The 24,287-nt window shown below is 45.4% G+C and overlaps 1 protein-coding gene across 1 annotated transcript in view; it reads right to left on the bottom strand.

The window, feature by feature from the left end:
* Positions 1–24,287, bottom strand: part of KCNH7 (potassium voltage-gated channel subfamily H member 7) — a 323,164-nt gene that overhangs the window by 40,536 nt on the left and 258,341 nt on the right. The window contains exon 8 of the mRNA XM_044417898.1: positions 16,261–16,460. Within this exon, the coding sequence (XP_044273833.1) occupies positions 16,261–16,460 (200 nt within the window). The remainder of the gene's footprint in view (positions 1–16,260; positions 16,461–24,287) is intronic.

The raw sequence follows: 24,287 nt of genomic DNA, 5'->3' as shown, positions 1-24,287 counted from the left end.
CCACGTGGTCTTCTGTATACAACTGACAGGCCGATCAAACATCACTTCTTTTATTATACTTGATTGGACTGTCCTCCAGAGCAGGTGCACATATGTTAGCTGTGGCCTCTGTGATAGTCAAAGAGCAAAAATTAAAGAAAAACAGTTTGTGCTCTTTATAGACTTTTGGTAAAATACACCTCCATGGAGCATGCCCATTTTAACACGTGACTATCTGGCACTGTGACTTTAAGAATCCATCCTGTAGGAGAGCAAATGTAGGTTCTTCGACGTGGCCTCTGTGCATCACACATATGGGTGCTGTGCCTGCGCAGTGCCTAGGCCAAAAGATTAGAAAGCTAACAGTTTTTGGTGGGAAAAACGCTCTGCTCCCCTCCCCCCTGCAGTACAAATAGAGCGGAGCGTCCACCATTTTACTCAGTCTCTGAGACCACCGTTGGCTGTGCCTCGTGCCTGTTTGTCTCTCGCTTAGATCTCGCCATGTGCTCCTTTACGTTTATCTTACTCAACTTACCTTTTCCTCGTTATATAACCCAGTTTTTCCTTCCCTTGTTGTAGTTCCTCTGTTCATTCTTTTTTCTATAAAAAAAAACCAAAAACCAAAAACCAAAAATATTACTTACCCTCTGTACTGTTATCTCTTTTTTCCCTTTCGCGATGGCACAGCTGGCGGCATTCCGCAAGTGTATTGAGTGCGGCTCCAAAATGTCTCCCGCGGACCCGCACAACTTATGCCTCCTCTGCCTCGGCGAGGGGCATAGGACCGATAAGTACAGGCATTGCCTGGCCTTTACCAAACAGGCCAGGAAGAATAGGGAGAATCGTCTCCGCAAGTTACTTTGGGACCAGGCCTTGCTTCAATCTGACCAGCTGGTCTCAAGGCCTACCTCCTCCTCGGCTGCGCCGCCTCAGCGCAACACCTCTACCCTGGCCGCACCCCCTAAGCGCCCCGCCTCAACTTCGGCCAAGCCGCCGCAGCTCCCTTCAGATAAAGGCGCTGCTCCAACGGAAGCGCAACAGCTACCTTCTCCTCCAACCAAACAAAAGGAGAAGCATAAGCATTCAGAGCCAGAAAGGCCCTCCGGCCATAAGAAGCCGAGGAAGGAAAAGGCGGTTAAGGCAGCCCACAAGGGCAAGAAACCCAATTGCCCCAAACACTGAGGCTCGGGTTTGTCGGGGTTCTCGGTACCAACAGCTGCCATGGTACCAACTCCCTCGGGACCGGCCCTGCAGTCTGCTATGCAGGTGATGCTGCCAGGATCCCCCAGGCCTGTTCTTCGGCCTGAGAGCGTGTCTCCTCCACAGGAGCCACCGCTTAGGGAGTCCATCTCTGATGGAGAAATTAGAGATTTCCCACCAAGGCAATGCTCCCCGACACCAATGCCTGCTGTTGGGCCAACTGAGAGACCAGACTCTCCTCCTAGGCGTAGGAGCCGTTCGTCGGAGCACCATGCAGATGACTGGGCTATGCACGGCTATGGTGGCTATCCTGCCTGGAGTGGACTCCATCCATATGCCTTTTTTCCTCTGGACCGTCGCTCGCCGTCGATCCCGAGAGAGGCACCGTCCACTTCTGGCCGTACGGAACGCAGACGTCCACCATCTCCTGAGAGCTCTTCGTCCAGTGGGCATTACCGCTACCATCAAGACGTGGCTATTACTTCCCAAGACCTGGGATCGCTGGATGAGCCCCATGTTTCTTTTTCGGAGCTGGTTTCTCGCCTAGTCTGGTTGCTGGAGATAGAGGCCTACCACTGCCCCGGGCCCAGCACAGACCGGTTTTACGACATCGTCCGAGGGGAGCAATCTGCCACCATTGCCTTACCGTTCATTACCATGCTTCGCCAGGCAGTGGTTCAGCCCTGGGACCAACCGGCTCAGCCGCAGGCGACGTCTCGCCAGTACGAATCTATGTACCAGGTCCGAGAAGACGACCTCCCTTTCCTGCTGCGCTCCCGAAGCCTAATTTGGTGGTGTCCCAGGGCAGGGAGGCTCGAGGACATACAATACCCCGAGATAAGGAAGGGAGGAAGGTCGACATGATTGCGCGCCGGGTCTATGCGGCTGCAGGACTCAGGTTGCGTATTTCAAATTATGAGGCTACACTGGCACGTTACCAGTACTTCATTATGCAGAAGCTGAAAAACATAGTCTCCTCCCTCCCGGACCAGCAGGCAGACCTAGCCAAGGTCTTCTTGAACTAAGCGAAGCAGGTGACCATTCAACAGTTGTCTACTGCGAGACATCACGTAGACACTGATTCTCGGGCCATGGTCGATGCTATGACGACACGCGTGGCTCAGGAACTGCAATTTCCCTGAAGAAATGAAGAGGAGAATAGAAGAAATGCCATTCGATGGCTCCAGCCTCTTCCACGTGAAGACCGATAGGAAACTCAAAGCCATCCATGAGTCCCGTATGACGGCGCGTCGAGTGGAACTCCCACAAGTGAGACGTAAGTGGCCATGGTCCAGACCCTACGGGCACCAGCAATATCAGCCTCGCCAACAGTTCCACCAGCACCAGCAACATAGGAGGCAATAGCCTCCACAGTGCTTCTCCCAGGGCCGCAAGAGGTTTGACACCAAGAAATGTCCCCTTGATGGTCCCGGCAAACCAATTCATCTCTCCAACTCCCACCTTCCCCTCTCCCCTTTGGGAGTCAGCTCCAAAGCCGACTTCCCATTTGGGAGGCCATTACATCTGATAGGTGGGTGCTGTCCATCATTCAGGTTGGATATAGAATAGAATTCGACATCGTTCCACTGTCGAGCCCTATCCGATTTACACTGCCATCTTTGGTTCTGTGCGATGAAGTCCTTCACCTTCTTCATAAGGGAGCGATTCGACAACTCTCTCGCACTGATGGGCTACACGGATTCTATTCTAGATATTTTACAGTCCCCATACGGGACGGTGGTCTTCGACTTATCCTGGATCTAAGAGGAGTCAATAGATATATCAAACTGAGGAAGTTCTGGATGGCCACTTTGCAGAATATTCTTCCGTTGCTGAGAGAAGGGGATTGGTTTGCCTCATTGGACTTGAAGGATGCATATTTTCATATTTCTATCCATCCTTCCCATAGACGCTTCCTTCGTTTTGCTGTCGGATTTGACATTTTTGAATTCAATGTTCTACCATTCAGACTGGCTATGGCACCGAGAGTCTTTACAAAGTGCATGGCCCCAGTTTGCGCCCACCTGCGGCTCCGGGGTATACAGGTCTACCCCTATTTAGATGATTGGCTAATTGTGTCACAGACTAAAGATGACCTTTTAGCGGCTGTTCCCATGACTTGTGCTTTGCTTGATGACCTCGGACTCTGTATTAACCTTAAGAAATTGTCACTTGTTCCCATGCAGGTCATCGATTTCATCGGAGCACGTATCGACTCCACCCTGCAAAGAGCATTCCTTCCTCCATCCTGCAGGGCCACCCTGTGTACGCACATCCATTGGATTCGACGACAAAGGAAAGTTCAAGCCATCACTATACAAAGATTGTTTGGACACATGGCAGTCTCAGTGGCCATTGTGCCACACACAAGGCTCAGGCTCCGCCCACTCCAGTTATTTTTCAACGACTCGTTCCGTCCGCAGCGGGATCTACAAACCAAGCTTCTGCGGATTCCATCTTCGATCCTTCACACCCTGACATGGTGGACTATTTCACGCAACCTATCTGTAGGCGTTCTGTTCCACCCACCCCAACCGACAGTGACAGTACACCGATGTGTCTCTCATTGGATGGGGTACGATATGTGCAGGACTTTGGGTCCAAGGGGCATGGACCCGACGAGAAGCGGCGAGGCATATCAACTTCCTCAAGCTTCTAGCAATTTTCAACGCTCTCAAATCTTTCGAAACTGTCTTACACCGCCAAGTTGTACAGATTGTGTCCAACAGCATAGCTGCGGTTTTCTATGTCAACAAACAGAGCGGGACAAGGTCACCTCTCCTGGCCTGTTTGTCAATGCAAATCTGGGACTGGTGCATTCCTCGGGGCATCATGATGCTGGCGGTTCACCTTGCAGGAACCAACAACGTAGCAGTCAACGCACTGAGCTGACAGATGTCAACTACCCACTAATGGGAGATGGATCGAGTGGTTTGCAACCAGCTGTTCCAGTTATGGGTACAACCAGATATAGACTTGTTCGCAACCCAGTCGAACAGGGTGTGCGGACTGTTCTGCTCCAGAGCGGGGCTGGGGTTGAACTCGAGGGGAGATGCCCTAATGATCGACTGGAACTGCCTGTTCTACACGTTCCCTCCAATCCCACTCCTCATGAAGGTAGTGTCAAAGATTGTGCACGACAACGCCACAGGAATCCTGATAACCCCATGGTGGCCAAGGCAACCCTGGTTCACCACTCTCCTCACTCAGTCCAGAGGAGTTTTTCGATGACTTCCACTTGTTCCTCATCTGTTAACACAACGGGACAGTCCGACACCTGGACCTACTCTCTCTGAAACTCACAGTGTGGTACTTCCGATAGATCTGAATTTTCTGTCGGCTCCGTTGCCGCCCCGATCGACGCAACCAACTCCTCTCTCGGAACCGTCAAGGTCCACTTCGGGACCGACAGTGTTATCTTCGGATAGCCAGGCAATTCTCGAATCTGCACCACGACCTTCCACATGCAAATTGCATTCAGCAAAGTGGAGAAGGTTCTCTTCCATTGCCAATGCCTGTTCCTTCTCTCCGGAGTCGGCTTTGATCAAGAATATTTTACGATTTCTATTCGACCTTCATCGCTCAGGACTCAAGCCTTCATCTATAAAGGTCTATACGGCTGCTATCTCGCATTCTCGTGGCAGCATCCAGGGGTCATCTGTTTTTTCTCAACCCCTGATTCGCCGTTTCCTTAAAGGGCTACAAAATTTGCACCAGTCGGTTCAACCTGTTATGCTGACGTGGAGTCTTTCTGTTGTACTTCAGGCCCTTACAAAACCTCCATTTGAACCTTTGGCAACACTAGATTTACGCCTAGTTTCATGGAAAACTGCCTTCCTTGTTGCAGTTACTTCAGCCAGAAGAGCCAGTGAGCTGTGTGCTCTACGCATAGACCCACCATTCTTGAACTTTCACAAGGAAAAGGTCGTCCTCCGAATGGACTCCGAGTTTCTTCCCAAAGTGGCTACAGCGTTTCATTTGAACCACGACATCGTCCTCCCGTTTTTTCCATCTCCGTCGACTCCGATTGAGCACTCTCTCCATACGCTGGATGTTAGGCGCTGTCTAGCCTTTTACAGGTCTCGCACAGAAGCGTTCAGGAATTCCAATAGACCTTTTGTCAAGTATGCTGCTCATGACAAGGGCTCTCCAGTCTCATCTCAGCGACAGTCCAAATGGATTGTGCAGACCATAGTCCTAGCATATCAATTGGCAAAGCTTGATTTGCCCTCACTTCCGAGGGGGCATTCTACGCGAGCAGTAGCAACTTCGTTAGCCTTGGCAGTGGGGGTTCCAATTCAGGATATTTGCAAGGCTGCAACTTGGGCTGCTCCATGTACTTTCGCCAAGCATTATCGGCTTGATGTACGCGCCAGAAGGGATTGTTCCTTTGGTAGAGCTGTGCTCTCTGCCATTCTTCACTGATGACACCTTCCCTCCAAGTCTGGTAAGCTTGCTAATCACCCATATGTGTGATGCACAGAGGCCATGACAAAGAAGAGCAGGTTGCTTAACTGTAACTGATGTTCTTCGAGTGGCCATCTGTGCATTCACACAACCCACCCGCTGGCCCTGCATGGTGTCAGTGAGTGGACTGTTTTTTCTGTCAGTTCCATGTTATTCCTATGGTACCGATTTTTTTCTTGTTGTGATGCTGTTTTTTGAACGTTAGGGGGCAAACGTCGGTCTTCATGACTGAGTAAAATGGCGGATGCTCCGCTTTATTTATACTGCAGGGGGGAGGGGAGCGGAGCATTTTTCCCGCCAAAACCATTAGCTTTCTAATCTTCCAGCCTAGGCACTGTGCAGGCACAACACCCATATGTGTGATGCACAGATGGCCACTCGAAGAACATCAGTTACAGGTAAGCAACCTGCTCTTCCCCAGGATTCGAAGGTACCACAAGCATTCAAGAACAGGTGGTATGATTCTACCACGGAACACCACAGAGTTTTTGGAAACGAGCAGTGCAGTGCAATGGCCTTCAAGGATGGCCATTGACAAAATGTGCGAAGGCAAGGGTATTTGCACCTGTGCCCAGTGCACTGTTAGGCAAGCTCACACATCTTCCTCAACACATGGTCTTTCATAAAGGAGCAGCGAGCTCTTCGTAAGCCCTTTTGAGCCATTCTCCCCCACACAACTAACAATCCTGCAATCCTGTGAGGAAAGCTGCCCCCACTGATCCAGCCCTGTCTCCTCACAGGTTGTAGGAGGATATCTGCAGAAGGGGGCAGAATGTACACACAGACTCATCCCCCCCTCCCCCCGATGTGGACCTCTGAGCATTCTGCCCCTGGACAGCCCAAACATGTGGAGACCGAGCACTCCTGCCCCACAAGGGGAGGGGGATCGTCAAGGCTGAAGCATTTCCTCTCACCTGCCTGCCCTGCTCAGGTTCGGAATGCCTCTAGGGACATGCCTCCAAACACGTGGATGGCAGAGACATCATGGTGAGGGCAGGTGAGGTCCCGCTCTCCTCTCCACACATGGTTGCTAATCATGTGAGGGTTCTGTGTGATCTGGAGAATAATTCATCACTAGGCAACCCTTTTTAGGACCAAGCACCAGCAACTCTCTCTCAACTCGGTGCAAAGAGCAGGAGTTGAGGGACAAACAAACAAGTACAAAGATTAACTCAAACATTGTGGCTGTGAGGTTCACATTTTAGATCCAGTCTTGAGAGGGAGACTGCAGACTAAATGAATTGGTCACTCCTAGGTGCAGCGGGTATTAAATGCACCTAGAGTTCTGGGATAGTCTATATTTTTTAAAACGTGAAGTGCAGTTGTTTCCCAGATCTGACTCCAGGCTTGAGGGAGGCCAAAAGTGGCTGTTGTTTTGCCACTATTTGCTCTTCAGGACCACAGCTGTTGAATACAATGCAACTGCATTTCCAAGTTACAGCAATATTTAATTTCTTATGCACAGAAGAATAATTATTATTCATTGCCATTTTTTTCAAAGCTGTGTGTGTGTGTATGTGTCTCGAAGTAGAAGGGCTAATCCATTGAAATAACAGATATTAATAATTTACACCAAGGCTGAGCAGGAAGTAGATCTCCAGATGCTTTAGATACCAAATTCTGGCATTCCTGACCTTTGGCCATGATGACAGGGCCTTCTGGGGACTGAAGTCCAAAACATCTGGACTCCCTTTCCTGGTTTTCAATGATTGACTCTTTATTCCATCTGAGTCTGGGTGGCCTGGATAATGGTAAACAAGCGATAAGGAGAAAATAAACTGGCTTCTGATACGGCCACAGGAGCAAAGGACTAGGACACATGGAGAAGGAATGGATGAAGAACAATGGATTAGAGGCTATTTGAACTGCCAAAGAATTGCCAGGGTTGTTGGATCACAACAATTTATCTTGGTTTCCTTCTGTCACTTCCCCATAATGATGCTCAGAGTTGGTATCTATATGGAAAGACAACATTGTTGTGGAGATAAAGGCTGGGAGAAAGCACTTGAATCTTTGGATATTTGACTGCCTACCAGAATTGTCACAAGCTGCTTAAGCCTAAGCCTAAGCCTAAACCTAAGCCTGATTATGAACTGTTTATTTGGAAATAAGCTCTAGTGATTTGATTTGGACACTAGAGAGCCATTCGAACAGCCCTATGCCCTGCATCAAATTCTTAGTTAGGCATGGAATTTCCATCATTTTATGGATCCTGGAGAGGTGCCATGGGAATTTTATTTTTTAAAAATATTTACACTCTGCCCTATATGCAAAAGCATCTGAACATAAAGCCCACCCTATGCATGTTTATTTGGAAAAAGTAAATCCCTCAATGTTCAAAGGCACTTATATCCAGTTAAGCATAGGTAAGACTGCATCTTTAGTCAGCAAGCTGAGTGAGACATCTACACCTGTTTATTGACTGGTTTACCTGTGCAATTGAGATCTCCCCTTTCACGGAAAAGAAGTTCAGTGCCTCTCCTAGCTGCTGATAATGCCATTTTGTATAAAGTGGTAGGTATAACTACCACTTTATACAAATCTGGTGCACCCACAACTAGAGTATTGTGCTCAGTTTTGGGCCCCTCATTACAGAAAGGATATAGCCAGGTTAGAGTCAGTGCAGCATAGGGCCACAAGGTTGGTGGGCAGTTTGCAGGGGATGGGGTATGAGGCGAGACTGAGGGAACTGGGTCTCTTCAGCCTGGAGAAGAGGAGACTCAGAGGGGATCTGTTGGCGACATACAGGTTTGTGAGGGGGTGTCACACGGAGGTGGGTAGAGACCTGTTCTCCCCTGCAGAGGAAGGCAGGACGCACTCCAACGGAGCAAATCTCAGGGAACCCAGGTTCCATTTGGATGCCAGGAAGCACTTCCTGACAGTCAGGACCCTGAGGGTATGGAATGGGCTTCCACGGGAGGTGGTTGAGGCCCCATCGGTGAGGGTGTTCAAGGATAGGCTAGACATGCACATGGTGGACATGTTGTGAGGGGAGCCAGCTGGAGCTGGGGGTCAGACTAGATGCCCCGGAAGGACCCTTCTGACTCGCTCTGTTTCTATGTTTCTATGTGTTTGCCATGGTGCCAGGTTCCATTTGGATGCCAGGAAGCATGGTGCCAGGTTCCACATGGTGCCAGGTTCTATTTGGATGCCGGGAAGCACTTCCTGACAGGACCCTGAGGGTGTGGAATGGGCTTCCACGAGAGGTGGTTGAGGCCCCATCGGTGAGGATGTTCAAAGATAGGCTGGACATGCCCATGGTGGGCATGTCGTGAGCGGAGCCAGCTGGAGCCGGGGGTCAGATTAGATGGCCCAGGAGGCCCCTTCTGACTCACTCTGTTTCTATGTCTCCAAAGCTGGGCCTGAAGGGGGCACAACCAACATAACCTTTCCAGAACTCAAGTGTTTCTGTAGACAATTGTTTCAATTTCTCTCTACTGGGGAGTCACTCAGTTTGGTTTTTTTGTTTGATATCTGTGCAGCCTCACTGACTGGGTTTCACCTCAAACCCCAGTGTTTTCTCATCATTTTGATGCTCCATTTTCACTATCATTCCTAGCATTAAGAGTTGATGTTTGGAGCCACGGGAGCGTTGGAGGTTGCTCTCATATGCTGTATAAACTTACAAACTATCCTCTTCTTATCAGGGATTAATTCCTGATGATAGTGAAAAATAACAGAAGCAAGATCCAGGTCTTAAAGGGCTTCTTTTTTGGGTATATCACTGAAACGTAAAGCTAGCCATTTAAACCATTTTTACTCTCTTCTTAAATACCTGTTTAACTTTGCCTGATTTATCTCCTTACCACAGGTTATTGTTCCATGTCTAGTCATTTTGGGTGCTATTCAAGTGATATCAATGGTTTATGAACACTTACTGTAACATCAGCAGTGATATCAGCATGTTAAGCATGCACTAGAGTTTAAGACATTTGGAAGGATCTGTACATTGTGACTAGGAACAAAAACTAAAATAAATCCCAGTGGATCCCACTGTTCCATTTATCCATAAAAAGTTTCACAAACCAAAATAAGAATGGCATCCAGTTTGTATTTAAAAATGAAATTGAAAGGCCCATCTATTCAGAACCTGCCCAAAGTATATTTCATAATTTGAACTTGTTTTTCTGTGGAAAACCAATTAAAAAGAGCAATGTCACTGGCTAGGTATATGGGCATCCATGGAAAATAAGAATGAAAGCCCATGTAGAACTCATATAGCAAGTTCTCACGTCTGCAGAAACCTGCAGGAAATAGCAGGCAATAGCAGGGTGGTATGAAGAGAAAAGCAGAACGCAGAATAGGATGTGAAGATGGAATGTAAGCATTTAAGATCTGAGGACCTAGCAGATTAGAGGCAGGGGTCCAAACATCTGCAAAATGCAGTGACTTTCCTAGCAGCCAGCCTATAAGAGCAGATGGGACTCTGAGTACACTGGTGCAAGCCGGGATCCTGTCCTTGTTACTGGTTTGGGTCTCTTTCCCTACAACAGCTTCCCTTCTGGAGGAGGCACTTTCCGCAGCATAGCCACGTGTCCTACTTTACAGAAGACAGTCCTGCATGGAAAGGTCTGTCTGAGGACAGTCCGCTCTTGGAAAATCTCTTTGGCCCAAGTCTGCTCAAAGAGAAAGATCCATCAGAAAGGAGAGGAAGTGCCCCAGTGCTGCCCATTCAGAGCTGGCACTGGGGCGACAGACTAAGCAGGCAGGTACACAAGGCACTTGCCCAGTTTTCCTCCACTGCGCCAAGCTGTTCGGCATTTCTGTATAAGTTAGCAGCCGTGGTTGCCCAGGCTCTTGCCTCTGCAGTTGGCTCAGCTCAGGCTGAGATAACGGCTGGGAAAGGCATGGATAAGATTAAAGGGGAGGAGATGAAGCCCTCACAATGGCAGTGTGGTCAACAGGAGGGGAAGCCCGCTTCCTGCCATCTTCAGCAACCCGGAGACCAGTTGCTGGGACCCACTTCTTTATGAGCCAGCAATTACAGAGTATTTGGATTTCGGCTTTCCCCCATTTCATAGGAAGCAATAATTTCAAAACATCTTCATCAGTGCAAGTCATGTGGATAATATTAAATTTATGCCCATTCTATGTCAGGATTTGGATCCTGATTAAAGTCAATTCCAAATCCTATTTATCCAATCCTTGCATATAATTATGTTGTCAGAGGCACAGATTGCCAAAAATATCTTATACATGGGCAGGGTTTGCACAACAGAAGTGTGCTTAATAAGCCACAGTGACTTCTGAACTGCTCCTGGACGAGCCTGGTGGGTTGTCCCAGTGCCTGAACCTGATGTGAGTGTGTGGTTAGGATTATTAGCAAACCACCCAGAGCCCACAGTCTATTGTACAGTTGCTGGGTGTTTAGTTAACCACACAGCCAGTCACTCTTGCTGGGTTTGGATTGTCATAATTAGGGGAATAAAGCCAGCACATGAATGGCATGTGTGAGGGTGGTTAAAAAGGCAGCATGGCTTATTAATCACCCTTGTGTTGTGCAAATCAGGTCACTCAAAGGTACAACAAAAGAAATGGAGAAATGAAGCAAAGAAAAAGTAATGAAAGTATTACTTTGTTCCTGAGTACATCTCAATACAAAAATGACAACATATCTTTCATGTATTAGTCATTTAAAATTAGGACATGGAGGCATATTGTCTGTTCCATTTCAATACACATCTTAAGGCTCTGTTTCCATGAAAGCAGTTGTATTTATCAAACAGCTTTGTTTCTTCTTGGGTGAAAAATCTCTTGTTTTCTTTCCTGTGTATTAATGCTCACACTTAGGAAAAAAGGCATTCAAAAAGAAAAGAAACTTTCATGAAGATGTATATAATTAAGTAACACATACGCATTCATCTTTTCACAGCCAAAAACTGGCATCACTACGTTCTTGACTTGAATCAGTTTGCGGAATTGAAACTGACCAGAAACACTGCACAATATTCATGCAGTCTGCTTTTGAATTTGCACACTTCTGCCGACTTCCATGGTATAAGCAGAAGATCTGCATGCAAATGCCATGAGAAATTCTTCAACGTTAACCCTCATGCAAGGATAAGCAACTCAAAGCAGCGCACGAGTCCATCATGTAAGCACATGGTTTTGAGCCTAGGAAAAATGCAGTTGGTCCTTGCTAGTAGCATGCATGTGGTGTGAACAAAAGGCACCAGCACAAAAGAAAGCACAGAGTGGTGGGTGTGTACAGCTTCATCTGAATGTGACATTTCTACAGAACAGTTGACAATATGCACACGACCTTTTTTGGGCAGAGAAAAGTGATCAAAGTTGCAGGAGAAAACCATGGAAAATTGACAGGCATCTTCAGCAAATATTTGGTTTACATATTTTTAGTTCTGTTGTTTGGTTTTGTTTTGCTTTTTGCCCCATGTCTGATTTTGCCAATATTATTTTTTCCTTTATATCTATCATATTGTCATGCAAAAAACGTTATAACTTAAAAGAGAAAGCATTAAAAACAAGCTTAAACTCAACAGTTAACATGGATATTCTTTTTTACACTGGAATTAAATTGGATATAAATACCTCCTGCTCTTACCAGTGGGTGGTGTTATTCCATGTATTAAGATATGAAGCAGATAAGAAAGAGATAAATCTTTCATAAGTACAATATACAAAAGACAATTAGCGCATCAACCTTGCACTAAGGTACATATATGAATATATCTATGTGTGTCACACATACACACACACACACACACACACATATAATTCAGTTATTGTCCTAAATGAATTGCATTTCATGAGCATAAGAAATAAAATACTACAAGGCAACCCACTAAACTCTGTTTATTGTTTCATACTGGATTTAAAGCAAATATTGCGTGTTATCTCATATCCACAGAGTTGCAAACTGGGATGTCTGTTTAACATCCCAATGTGCAAATTCATGGATATGAGCTGATAACATATTCAGAACTGCTTTCCAAACTGTGAAGTCTTGCATCATGCACTGATCTAGCTGCGATTTATATGTTACCTTTCTCGAAACAGATGTCACTTGCATTAGGCTGCAATCCTATACTCATTTACACAGGAACAGGCCTAAATAAATTCAATGGAATTTAGCTCTGGGTAGACACGAGCAAGATTTCACTGTTCATGAATTAAAACTGCACCCCCCCTTAGTGTCATTTCTATTATTGGATATCTTTATAAATAATCAGATGGGTCACATCAACTCAAACTTTATCTACTGATACTCTTGTGAACTTTGATATTTACTCAAGTTTAGACACTTCTGCTGGGATAATCTGAGCTTTGGAGTCACAATTTCTGTGATGCAACCTTGGGGAGTGTTGATTCTGCTCGTTTGGTCCACATAGAAACTGGGCTGCATTAGGATGCTTCCAGTCAGAGGACTTTTTGAACCAGCTGGTTTGCAATACTAGTCAGCTCGATGCTGCACAAGACTTGCCTCATACCTGCCCCATCTCAACAAACTGGTTAGGTTCTAACAGGATCGGTGCTTGCAGCACAGTTCAAAAGAAGGAGAAATCTAAAACCCCTGCAATAGTTGGGACTTCTTCCTTTGGATACCTTTTTTCCTTCTTCTGGTTTAATTCTATAGCATGAATTCAGCTGTTGGGGAAGTTGTCTTTGAGACACAGGAATTAATGCCAAAGAATGCAACGTCTTCCTGAAATCGACAGCATATATCTCGACTTTTAAAAGCTTTCTTGGACCATCTCAACTCAAAGAGACTTTATTTCTAAATTATAATTATCATTATTATATGATAATTGTGGGACAAGTAGGCTGTGGACAGATGACACCTTTTGAAAGGATCGACATAGTTTAGCTGCCATGGACCATTGGGTGCAACATGTTCTCTTTATGTGTCCTACCATGCTTGTAGATGAGCCATTTTTTAAATTACACATTCACTCTGAGCTATAGCCTGGAAAGGTTGAAGCAAGGTCCCAGAAGATTAGCCAGCATCTCTGCAAATAGACATGTTTATTTTGAAATACTGATCATTTTGATTTATTCTGAGAATGATGGGATCCTGTGGACATTAAATGACTGATGTTGCATCAGAGAAGTAGTTGAATGTGGGGAACAGCTCATTTATTCCTATTGAAATCTTCATCTGTACATAGACTCAGTTTTTGCAGTTTTTAATATCTACTTCTCATTATATTTGCCCATAGAAACACATCCTCTAATAACAGCTTATGTACAAAGCAATAAATATCTGATACAATTTCCTAGCCAAAACTGTCCTATGGAGTGTAGTTTGCTCTCACACTGAAATTTAGGAAAGTCTTTGTGTTCTTGAATATGAAAGTACTCATCAGATGCAGGAAATAATTCTTTCCAAAAGCTTTGATAGGTTCATGCCAAATGGATACTGTTGATGCATTATTCTTCCAATCATGCTCCCAAGGAAAAGAACATTGTTTTTGGAGAAAGGGAAAGGGAAAGGGTCCTGGCTAAGAGCTAAGGTACATGATTGGTTTGCCTAAGGCACCAGGTTCCATTTCTGGCATCATGAGGTAGGCCTGGGAAAGGCTCCCTTCTGAAACCCTGGAGTGGAGCTGGATGGGCCAGCAGTCTACGTCAGTATGAGGCAGCTTCCTCTGTTTCTAAGCCTGGAATGGATATTTTTGCAAATCCTACCACCCTCACTTGGTACAGTGTGGAATGTATTATGTATTATTATGCTTGTATGTGGAAAGTCATAAGTCAGCTTGGGCTTTTATGCAGAAGTCATATGTAGAAGTTCAAGGTTAGCTTGGGCTTATAGTATAAGCCCAAATCTAGAATATACTAGCTTGGATTTATATGTAGAAGCCAGAGGTTTCTATGCTCAGGCTTTGAAGTTCCATTAACAGGAATTCTGATTTTGGTTTCTCCTTTTGACAAAGGAGTGGGGAAGCAATTGAAAAACTGTGCTTCAAATTATTACTTCTGGTTTTTTCCCTCCAAGAACCAACCTACAGTTTCCGACTAAGATCATACTCTGCAATGCTCCAGCATAAGATAGTTTAAATACGTTGTGTACCCAATGGGGTTTTTGAACCCCTGGAGGCCATATCACAAACTGCTTTGAAACACCTCAGCTTCAAAAGCCATTGCTTCATCATATGGAGGGATCTAGCTAGGGATGAGAAGATCCAGCCAGAATACGGTTCTCTTGCTCTTGCTGGACTTCTCTCCCACACTTGGCCCTGGCGAGGAGGTAAGCTGAGCACACAATTCTTTGAGTGCTCAGGAATGCTAGCAAACCCTTCTTTGAGCAAAGTACGCAAGATATACAGTTCTTTATGCAAAGCTCACAAGTCACACTTGTGGAAGCAGAAGTCCACTTGTAGAGCAGGTGTGTACACACCAAACTGGATGTATGCAAGCCAGCCTTGTGGACTTAGTTCCTCTGAGATGGCCATGCAAGTGCTTTGCACTACAAGGCCGGCTTAGGACAGAGGGAAAGCAGGCTGAAGCCTGTGGAGCTGAGGAAGTCTAGTGGATTCCCATTCCCAAACCTGAGCCTTCACATGTTGTTAGCTCTAGCTTGAGCAAAGAGTCCACAGTCCTTCCCCACACCAGGGCATGGAACAAAATATATGGGCTCCAGCCATTTGAAGAGACATATACATTTGTCACACCAGAGTGAAAAGGATAGCATTAAAAAAGTATCAGGATCAAAAGCTTCTTTAAGTCCTATTTCAGCACAACCCAAGTGATTTGAAACAAAGCACTTTACCAATGATAGTACATGGATCAAGTTTTAAAATTCTGGTTGATTTAGGACCAAATACATTACATGCATTGGCATGCTTCTTTCCTCTGAAGGTACGTTTCCTTTTACTGAAAAGCAACCTTGCAGTCAGCAATGGAGAAGAACAGAGAGAGAGGCCAATTAGTCAGTTCTCTTCCTGTGGGCTTGATATTGTATGTGTGTGCCCACCTGTGCATATATGGGCACACCCACACACACCGGCTGCTTTTCTCCCTGCAAGGCAGAGTGGATTATGTACCACTCCTTACTTTGTGCTTCTGCTTTCAATTGATGTCTTTGAGTCTGCTTTTCAGTAAAAGAAACAACTCAAGAAGCATGCAGCTGTCCCTAAAGTGATTTCTGTCCCTTAAGCATCTCAGGGCATCTCTCCATTGTCCACTGAAACATCTCTTGCTTCTTATTGCGTGTTACCCTTTATCACCCATCGTCCTTCCAGCAAAAAAGCTGCAGTTGATGTTTTCTGTGGAATGGCTAAACCTGATAGGGAATAACAGTGTAATCGCTCATGTGATCTGTGCCAAGAGGGCTCTGAAGCAGGCTTTGTAGGGAAGGATTTTAGAAATTATATAGACTAACTAAGCCCTATGGCCAAATCCAGATTCTGCCAAGCCACTACATTTGCCCAAAAAGGGTGGGAATGGTTTATGAAGCTATCCCACATTACATTGATCAATTAATGGCTGTTAACATGATACAACAAAAATATAGAATGGTGTGAATGTGGACCAAAACCCTGGAGCAAATTGTGAACTCGGATCACTAAGGCCATCCAAAGTCATGAGACTTATGCTTCCTTCTGTGCCATTAGGAACATACATATTTGAGTTGTCAAAAGCAGATTCACATACCATGTTCATGTCAATGCCATTTGTGTATGTCCATGCATGCTGGAAATACTCTTCAAGTCGCTGCCTCAGAGGGTTTGGGATTTGATGAAAGCGTATAAACTCTTTTACACGCAGCATCTGCATGTGATACCGTGCAGTCCCTGAATACAGTCTTTGGATTATTGCAGATACATTTCCAAAAATGCTTGCATACATTAATGCTGGATAAGATAAACAGATAAACAAGTAGTTAGATTGGACTGGGCTTATACATAAAGCAACTCTTATAGAAGATAAACAGTGCGATCCAAATTAGATTTTACCCTATCTTGATCTTCAGTTCAAAAGAAAAACAAAAGTTACTAATTTTAATTAGTGGATGAAGAGCTTTATAGATCAGCTGCCATTTGTGATTTTTTGTCATATGTATTTATTTGGAATTATTTTCAACCAACTGTAACCTTTACATGTGAAGAGGGCTGGGCAAAATGTATGTATTAGACTTCATCTCTCAGAAGCCCTTCTGCCAACTTGGGCAATTGTCAGGAATGCTGAAGGCTGAAGTCCAGAATGTTTGGCTGTCTATTTTCTGCTCATTCTTGATGTAAAGGGTTGGACGTGTCACTGCTGTGACTTGCCAAATTCCAGTGATTCACAATAGGGCTGACATATTCCATTAAACAGCACTGGCTACTTCTCCAATCTCCATTTCAGAGGCACCAGATCACACCGCTGACTTCTCTGGGCACTCTGAAATGCATCACAAGCCAGCTGAAGATGGGTACATCTATGGTCAATCAAGCAGGGATCACAGGTCAGGTGAACCAGGCTGAACACTCCAGTCTTAATGATATCCTCAACAGACTGTGCCTGGAGATTTTTGTTCTCACAAATTGCATGTTGTCTCATGCAAGTGGGACGTTTCCTCTTCTCCTATGTTCTCTGTCAGTCGCAATCCCCTTCTAACGCTTTATGATCATGAGCCAAACCAAAAGGTTTGTGCACCTGCAGCTGTCTATGTGTTATTTGAAATGTCCTAAGAATACAGGGCAGATACAACATCCACAGTACTGCAGTAACTCCCCTCCTTGCCCATACAGAACTGAGTTAGGAAGTAGCTCTGCCCAGCCCTGCTGTGATGTACCAGGCATTAGTCTTTTGTTTGTCATCCCTGGCACAATGCCCTGGCACAGAGGAGACCTGCCAAATTTGTGCCAGCTCATCAAACCAGGTTGTCTAGCTTTTGACATCAGTAAAAGAAGAATGACGGTGAAATTTCACTGGCTTGATAATGCAACAGCTCAGGAGAAGAATCCAGCCAAAATTAAGCTTTTCAAAACTTTTGATAGGAAACTTAATCACCTCCTTAAATCTCTCTTGTTGAAATCAGAGAGGCCTGGAGCGAAGGTGGGCAGGCAGGCAAGCTGGGCCTCTAGCTCCATGGCAGAGTTTATACTTTGCATGCTAAAGGATCCAGGTTCAATTTCTGCCATCTATGAGCAGGGCTGGGAAAGACTTCAGTCCTAAACCTTGGACAGCTGGTGTCAGTCAGCATAGACTGGTCTTTCCAGAACTCCCAGCATTCTTGACTGTTGCCCATATTGGCTGGAACTGCTGAGAGCTGAAGTCCAAAATATCTGAAGGAACCGGGTTGGAGCAGGCTATTACCTGGACCAAGGGTTTGACTCAGTCTGAGGGAGCGTGAGATGTTTGAATACACATTTGCTACACTGGCAAAGGTCTTTCAGCCCTTTTCAACACACACATTCCACGTTTGATTCTGGAGAAGCCCTTGGGAACCCCATTCCAGTGGGTGGCAGGGCTGAAGGAAAAGGGGTGGGCCCCAAATACCAGCTTCAAACTCTGAACGCCAGTCAGTCAGCCTCAGGGGATGCATTTCAGCATTTTTACATAGAATGGGGAAGGGGGAAATGTAAAAGCTGGGAAACCACCAAACAGTTAGGCAGTCAGGGGGGAGGGGATGGGGTGTAGCCATCTGGAAGTGCTGGGAGGACAGGCCGAACCTGAAGCAGGCCATATTCAGCTCCCAGGCCCAAGGTTCAAAATGGCTGGGCTACTTTTGAAGGCATTGCTTTTCTGGGTGGAGAAGATACACTCAAGTCACTTTCATCACACATTCGATCTTCACCCTTAAGGGGACAATCCCAAGCAGGTGCAGGCAGAAAACAAGTCCTACAACTTCCAGCAATAAGCATTTCCAAGCCAGCTTGGGAGTTGTCAGATAGCTTTTCAGAAAAATCTGCCTAGGATGGTGCCAGGAATGGTTCATCTTTGCCTGAGTTGTGCACCTAGGTAAACTTGAACGCAGAGGAATGTCATGGGGATTTTTTTTAAGCTGATGGAATAAAAGGGCTGGATCTGTGACTCAATTCCTTGACAAGGATTCGTGCAATGTTGCAGCCTATAATCCATGATGATCATGTTTACAATCACTTTAGACATGAAAGCTGAGTACTGAATATGACATGCTGTAAAAAGCAGCATGAAAAAGTCATGAAATCACACTTTCCGATCCTGGAAAGGGGATGTACATTTATGCTTTATAGCAACTGTAATACACAAATGTAATCCGCCAACAAGTTAAACTGCCTTGATTTTAAAGTGGCTGCCTTAAACATGACGGTGTTTACTTCTAATGGGAATCACACCCTTTGCCATAGTGCTAGCAAAACAAAACAAGGCCAGAAGAGAAAAAATCATGCAGAATGCCATGCAACTTATTGGAGCTTGCTACCATTTTCTTACTAGCTCTGGTCTGGAGCTAGCAGGCAAATATGTTTTTTCTTAGGCAGGCCTTAAAGTATGCAAACGGGTCTGCCACTGAAGGGGAGAGTGTTAATGGTTCATTTTCACTGTGTTTTTAATGGTTCTAAATCATGTTTGAATTAAGATCCTGTTTTTAACTTGTATGTTACTATTGTGAGCTCTGCTGAGCACATGTTCAGGCAGAAAGGCAGGATATAAATTTAATAAATAATGGAATCCTTCCCCACCACTTCTCTCCAAACCAGGAAATCAATTATTAGGCTGCTGCTGCTTGCACAGAAGGGAAACCTGTATAGAAAAGGTGGCAGCCTTTGAGTAAGCAGCATGAATTACTGCATGGTTATGCCAGCACTCTGCATTCTGTGCTCACTTCCCGATGTTGCAGATTTCAGGACTGGAATATTTGAATGGCACTTGCTTAAAACCGAAAATGTTAGATGGATTGGTTTATAAAATAGCTGATTAAGAGTTCTGTGCTGTCCTTTTAACTATCAGGCATATATACTATTTAGCAGATGGACAGAGCCATTCCTAGTCCATGGTGGTAGAAGGTCCCCAGCAGTGAACCACCAGTTCCTTATCCATGCTGGTTCATGCAGGAAGGTGCAGAACGGCGGGGGGGGGGGGGGCATTTCTCCCCTGCCTTCTCTCCCAATACCTCCAAGGGTTCCTGGGACCTCACCAATCTTCAGTTATCTCCTACAACCCCTCAGAGAAACCCAGTCTTGTTTTCTTGGGCACCACTGGCAGGTCAGCCACAGGAGTGGAAATCCCCACTGCTATCTGGGGGAGATGTCCAAGGGATGACCTCCTTCCCCACTGATGGCCTTCCCTCTGCATTCAAGTAGTGGGTGAGCTGCAGTATCCTGTTTTCCCTGAGCTACACTCCTACAGACCACATGATTGCACGGTTAATTTCCCATTAAAATTATTTATGCTAATTCAATTTGCTCTTTTGTTTTAAACCCCAAATGAAAAACAGATGCTGTATCACTATTTTATCATTGTCATTTTGATCCTAGTTCGTGTGCATGGGTGGGGTTTTTTTAGACACAAAGAGAACAGAGAGTTCTTTTAATGTTGAGGGTGGTGGTGGGAAAAACTGTTCTGATGAAGGGCTCTTTAATGTTGTATTGAAGTCATAATACTTCAATGGGAATATTAAAGCTGTACCTTGGTTACCGATTCCCAAAACGAATTCTATTTGATTTTTTAAAATAAGCTCTAATACAAAAAATGATAGACGGCTCTTAAAATGACAATGTTCTTGTTAAAGAACATTAACTACTGAGGGAATTACTTTAGAATTCTCTGCAGAAAGCCACTAAACATGCTTCAATATATACCAACAGTTTCTAATATTGCAAAATGAGAGACTAATAGATGAATTGCCCTGCTGGGGATGAGAAAGAAACACAGGAAGTGGCTTCCCTGTGTAGCTCAGGGATGTTGCCAAAATAAGGCAACATGTGCTGAGTTGGGCTGGCTAGTCTGAATAGTCAAATGTGGCTTGTCTTGCCTTCACACTTGGCAAAGGTGGGTTGTTGCTATGTGTGAGAGGCTGCCAGGACTCTCTGGGTCAAGTCACCCTGATGCTCTGTCTGTAGATTTCAAGCAGCCAGGTAGGAGAATAAAGCTGAAATGGAAGGCTGCCTGAGGGGGCTTCCAGTTGCAGAGGTTAGTCCAGCCCAGCTGGGGGAGAGGAGATTCTGACTCATACAGAACAGGCTATTAAGTTCTGGGATGGAGCAGGAGAGGGGGCTGGAAGGAGGAGAGGGAATTGCTGGATGCCACACCAGGAGAAAGGAGAGGGTCCCTTCTGCAGTCCACTGCCCTGGCTTCCTTTTGCAAGGAGTCTGGACAGTCCTAGCAGGGATAGAGGAAAGGACTGTGGGCATCTCCAAGCCTGGACCTAATTCCCGGTAGGGAAGCACAGGGAGGCTGGGGAAGCCTCTCCCACAGGGACAGGCAAGCCCTGCTTCAAGGAGGTGTGCAACCTGAAGGGTAAGTTCTTCAGACCAAGACTGTTGGGCATTATGGGATGCAAAGCTGGGAAGAGGGGAAGGGTCCCTCTGGGCTGGCTGGGCTTCAGTGGGGTAACTAAAGGCAAAGACTTACAAATAAAGGCTGTTTGAGCTTACCTCGAGAATCTTGTGGATACGGAGGCTATGGAAGACGGTGGGTTCCATTTTCCCTGAGGAACCCGCAGTGGTTAATGTTCTTTAACAAGGGCATTGTCATTTTAAGAGCTGTTCACAGGATGATTAACAAATTATGGGCTTCAGTGTTGTAGGTGGAATTGTTAACCATGCCAGTAACTCACCCACACTGGGTTTGGATATGACAAATTGTGGGAATGGCTTAAATATTCCAATTGGCCACCTGCACTGCAGCACATTGTGGCTTAAATAAGCTACAATAGGCTGCTTGATTGTGTGAACTGGCCCAGTGCCATTAGGTAAATGTGGTGGCTAACACACACAGCTGATTTTGGGTGCCATGAAAGAGCAGCAAGCTGTTAGGGCTTTGTGTGTGTGTGTTTTGCATTTCTAATTGCTGCAGTTTTATAGCTAGGAAGGAGGAGAGGCACTTGAGGAGGAGAGGTTTCTGGCTCAAGTGCCAAAATAAGGGGATAAGTTCTGGGTATTTTTAATATGGCCAGTGAGGAAGACATCCTCAGCACTTCCTAACCCACCTGGGGAGAAGAAGGAACTTCTGCAAATGTCCTTCCCTTGGCTCCTGCATGTGAAGATGCATCTGCAGAAGTCCCCACTTCTGTCCAGTCCTTAAAGTGTTCTTGGCATCTGCCCATCCTGGTGCAAGGGTGGAAGCATTGACCCTCCCAGTCTTGCTAGGCAGCACATCCTGTAATTCCTGACTGCCAGCTACAATGACTGGAGATCATGGGAGTTGGAGTACTTCTTGATCAAATTAATTAATTCTCTGCCACTTTGCCGTTTTCACAGCCCAGAGCCTATGGGATTGGAGCAGTTTATGGGGCATGGGCATTAGCTTCAAATTCAGGGATGGTATTCTGAAAACCAGTTGCTGGGAAGAGAAGTACATGCAGGGGAAAGCTGGACAACCTTGCCCTGATGGAGGCCTCCCATTAGCATCTGGACCGGCCACTGCTGGGAGCAAGTTTGGGGCACCTGCCAGGGCTGTGCTTTTCCTTCCTGCCATGTTCACCAAGCCTGAGACACCAGGCAGAGCCAGTCCCTTTCCCGGAACCGCCAATTTCCATCCCCTGAGTCGGCCGTACCACAGGAGGCCCAGTGACCTTAGTGAGGCCTGATGAGCCTGCTGGTTTCCACGCCTCTCTGCCGTGGCACCGCTCATTTCTCAGCACAGACACTTATTAATTTGCCATCTCTAAAGAACAGTCTCATCTCATCTATTCATGCTTCAAATAATTTCCATTTATCCATGCCACTTTTTGAAAGATGTCTACTCAGTCTATCAAATCTGTCATTTATTTTTTACTATAGATTTGAGAGGCCCCGCATCATCTCCAAGAATTAAGGCAGAGAAAATCAATAGGCGGTTTCCATATTCCCTTTAAAAATATGTCCCCCTTCTCCATTCTCTCTCACTTCATTTTACTATTACTTCTATAAGGATGACAGCTACTATTGCTAATAACAAGGCAGAATAGAATCTAGGAGGAACAGGACAGAGCAGAGCAGGATGCGATGGAATCGCTTTAACCTGCTCTAGAAAGGGAGCAAATGTGGACCCATTGGCCTCTCCTGAGGAAGAGAGCTCTGAAGTTCTGGCAGTGCAACTGAAAGGCTCTTCTTGGGAAGGTCAGGTAGCTTCAGTGTGTGATAGCAAGGCCAAAGAACAGATGGATGCTCACACGGGAAAAGCAACTCCCTCAGATAATCAGGGAACTCCTCATTTACAAATTATAGCAACAAATATAATTTGGGGTTTTTAATGTTTGTAAACCACCCAGAGAGCCCTTTGGGCTATTTGGGTGGTATATAAATGCAATCAATCAATCACTCAATCAATCAGATCTCTTGATATGAATCCCATCAACCCAGTGCAGAGCTGTGAGCTTGGCATTCTTACAGATTTCTCTCCTTCTGTGTACATTCCACCAACAGAGAGATTTTCCTTTCAAATGTGGGATATCAGTATAACTGAACCAGTTTTATTCCTTATTATACTTGGATGGTGGTACAGAATCAATTAAATGAAATTTGGTTTTGCTGCTCATAGTGTATCAGGACTCGGATTTGCAGCCATATCGATAAATTTCCCATTCTGCATGTTTTTGTGCATGTATTGGCACAATCTCTCATTCTTTTGCTCATTGTACTTTATTTGAAGACCTTTGGAAGAGAATCCCTGAGAGTGTTTCACTTGGAAAGCAAGCAGTTTCATTTGCCACAAGATAAATGGCCACATAGGAAAAATCCCTTCCAATTTTTCATTATCATGGGAATTTTGATTGAGACGACCAAGCTGTACAGTTAATTGCCCTGTCACATCAGATTCCTACTTTTTATGTACTCCGAATGTGGTTTAGTGCATTCAGCTGCCACTACAAGGTCTTCTGAGTAAGTAAGGACTGAACACAAAGAGAAGTTGACCCTCAGTCAGCAAATGCACATTTCCTTGAATTTCTGCAGTGCTTGGAATTTGGAGAAATGTGATAAGATCTATTCTGTGCCACATGCTGCCTTCCCTCCGCAGTACCAGGAGAACCAAAATTGACCTACTTTAGTTTTTACATCTTTCTAGCATACTCCCTAAAGCAAAGTAGGATGAGCAAAGAAAATAGAGGGAGGAAACAGAGTACATATGTAGCACTGCAATGATGTATCCTTTGTAAGGCTCTTTGAAACTCAGTGGCAGGCTTCCAGTATTTCCATACCTCCTTCAAGTAGTCCTGAATGAAGTACAAAACAAGCCCCTTTCCTTTCCTGGCAAAAACAGTAGTGTTATTTATTTATTTGTTTGTTTATTTGGCGGCAAGACTTCCAAAATAATGCTTGTACTCTCAGATTCTACCCTGTCAAAGAGTTAGCATGATCAAGCCAGGAGGATATTGATGGCTCCAGGGATGTATAGAGCAAAGTCTTGCATTTTACAAGGTCCCTCCATGCTCCTCTGATACTGACACTCCCAGAAATCTGCTAATAAATGTGGCTATCAACTTAAAAGCCCTAGTGTTGTAGCTGTTCTTGTGGGCTGGCATCATGTAAAGGCTTTTCAAAGACAAGATATTGTAGATCAGCCTTCCCCAACCT

Source organism: Varanus komodoensis, unplaced genomic scaffold, assembly GCF_004798865.1.
Source record: "Varanus komodoensis strain SLA01 unplaced genomic scaffold, ASM479886v1 scaffold9, whole genome shotgun sequence".
NCBI lineage: Eukaryota > Metazoa > Chordata > Lepidosauria > Squamata > Varanidae > Varanus > Varanus komodoensis.
Note: the sequence above shows the minus strand (reverse complement) of the source record. Positions and strands in the feature narration are given on the sequence as shown.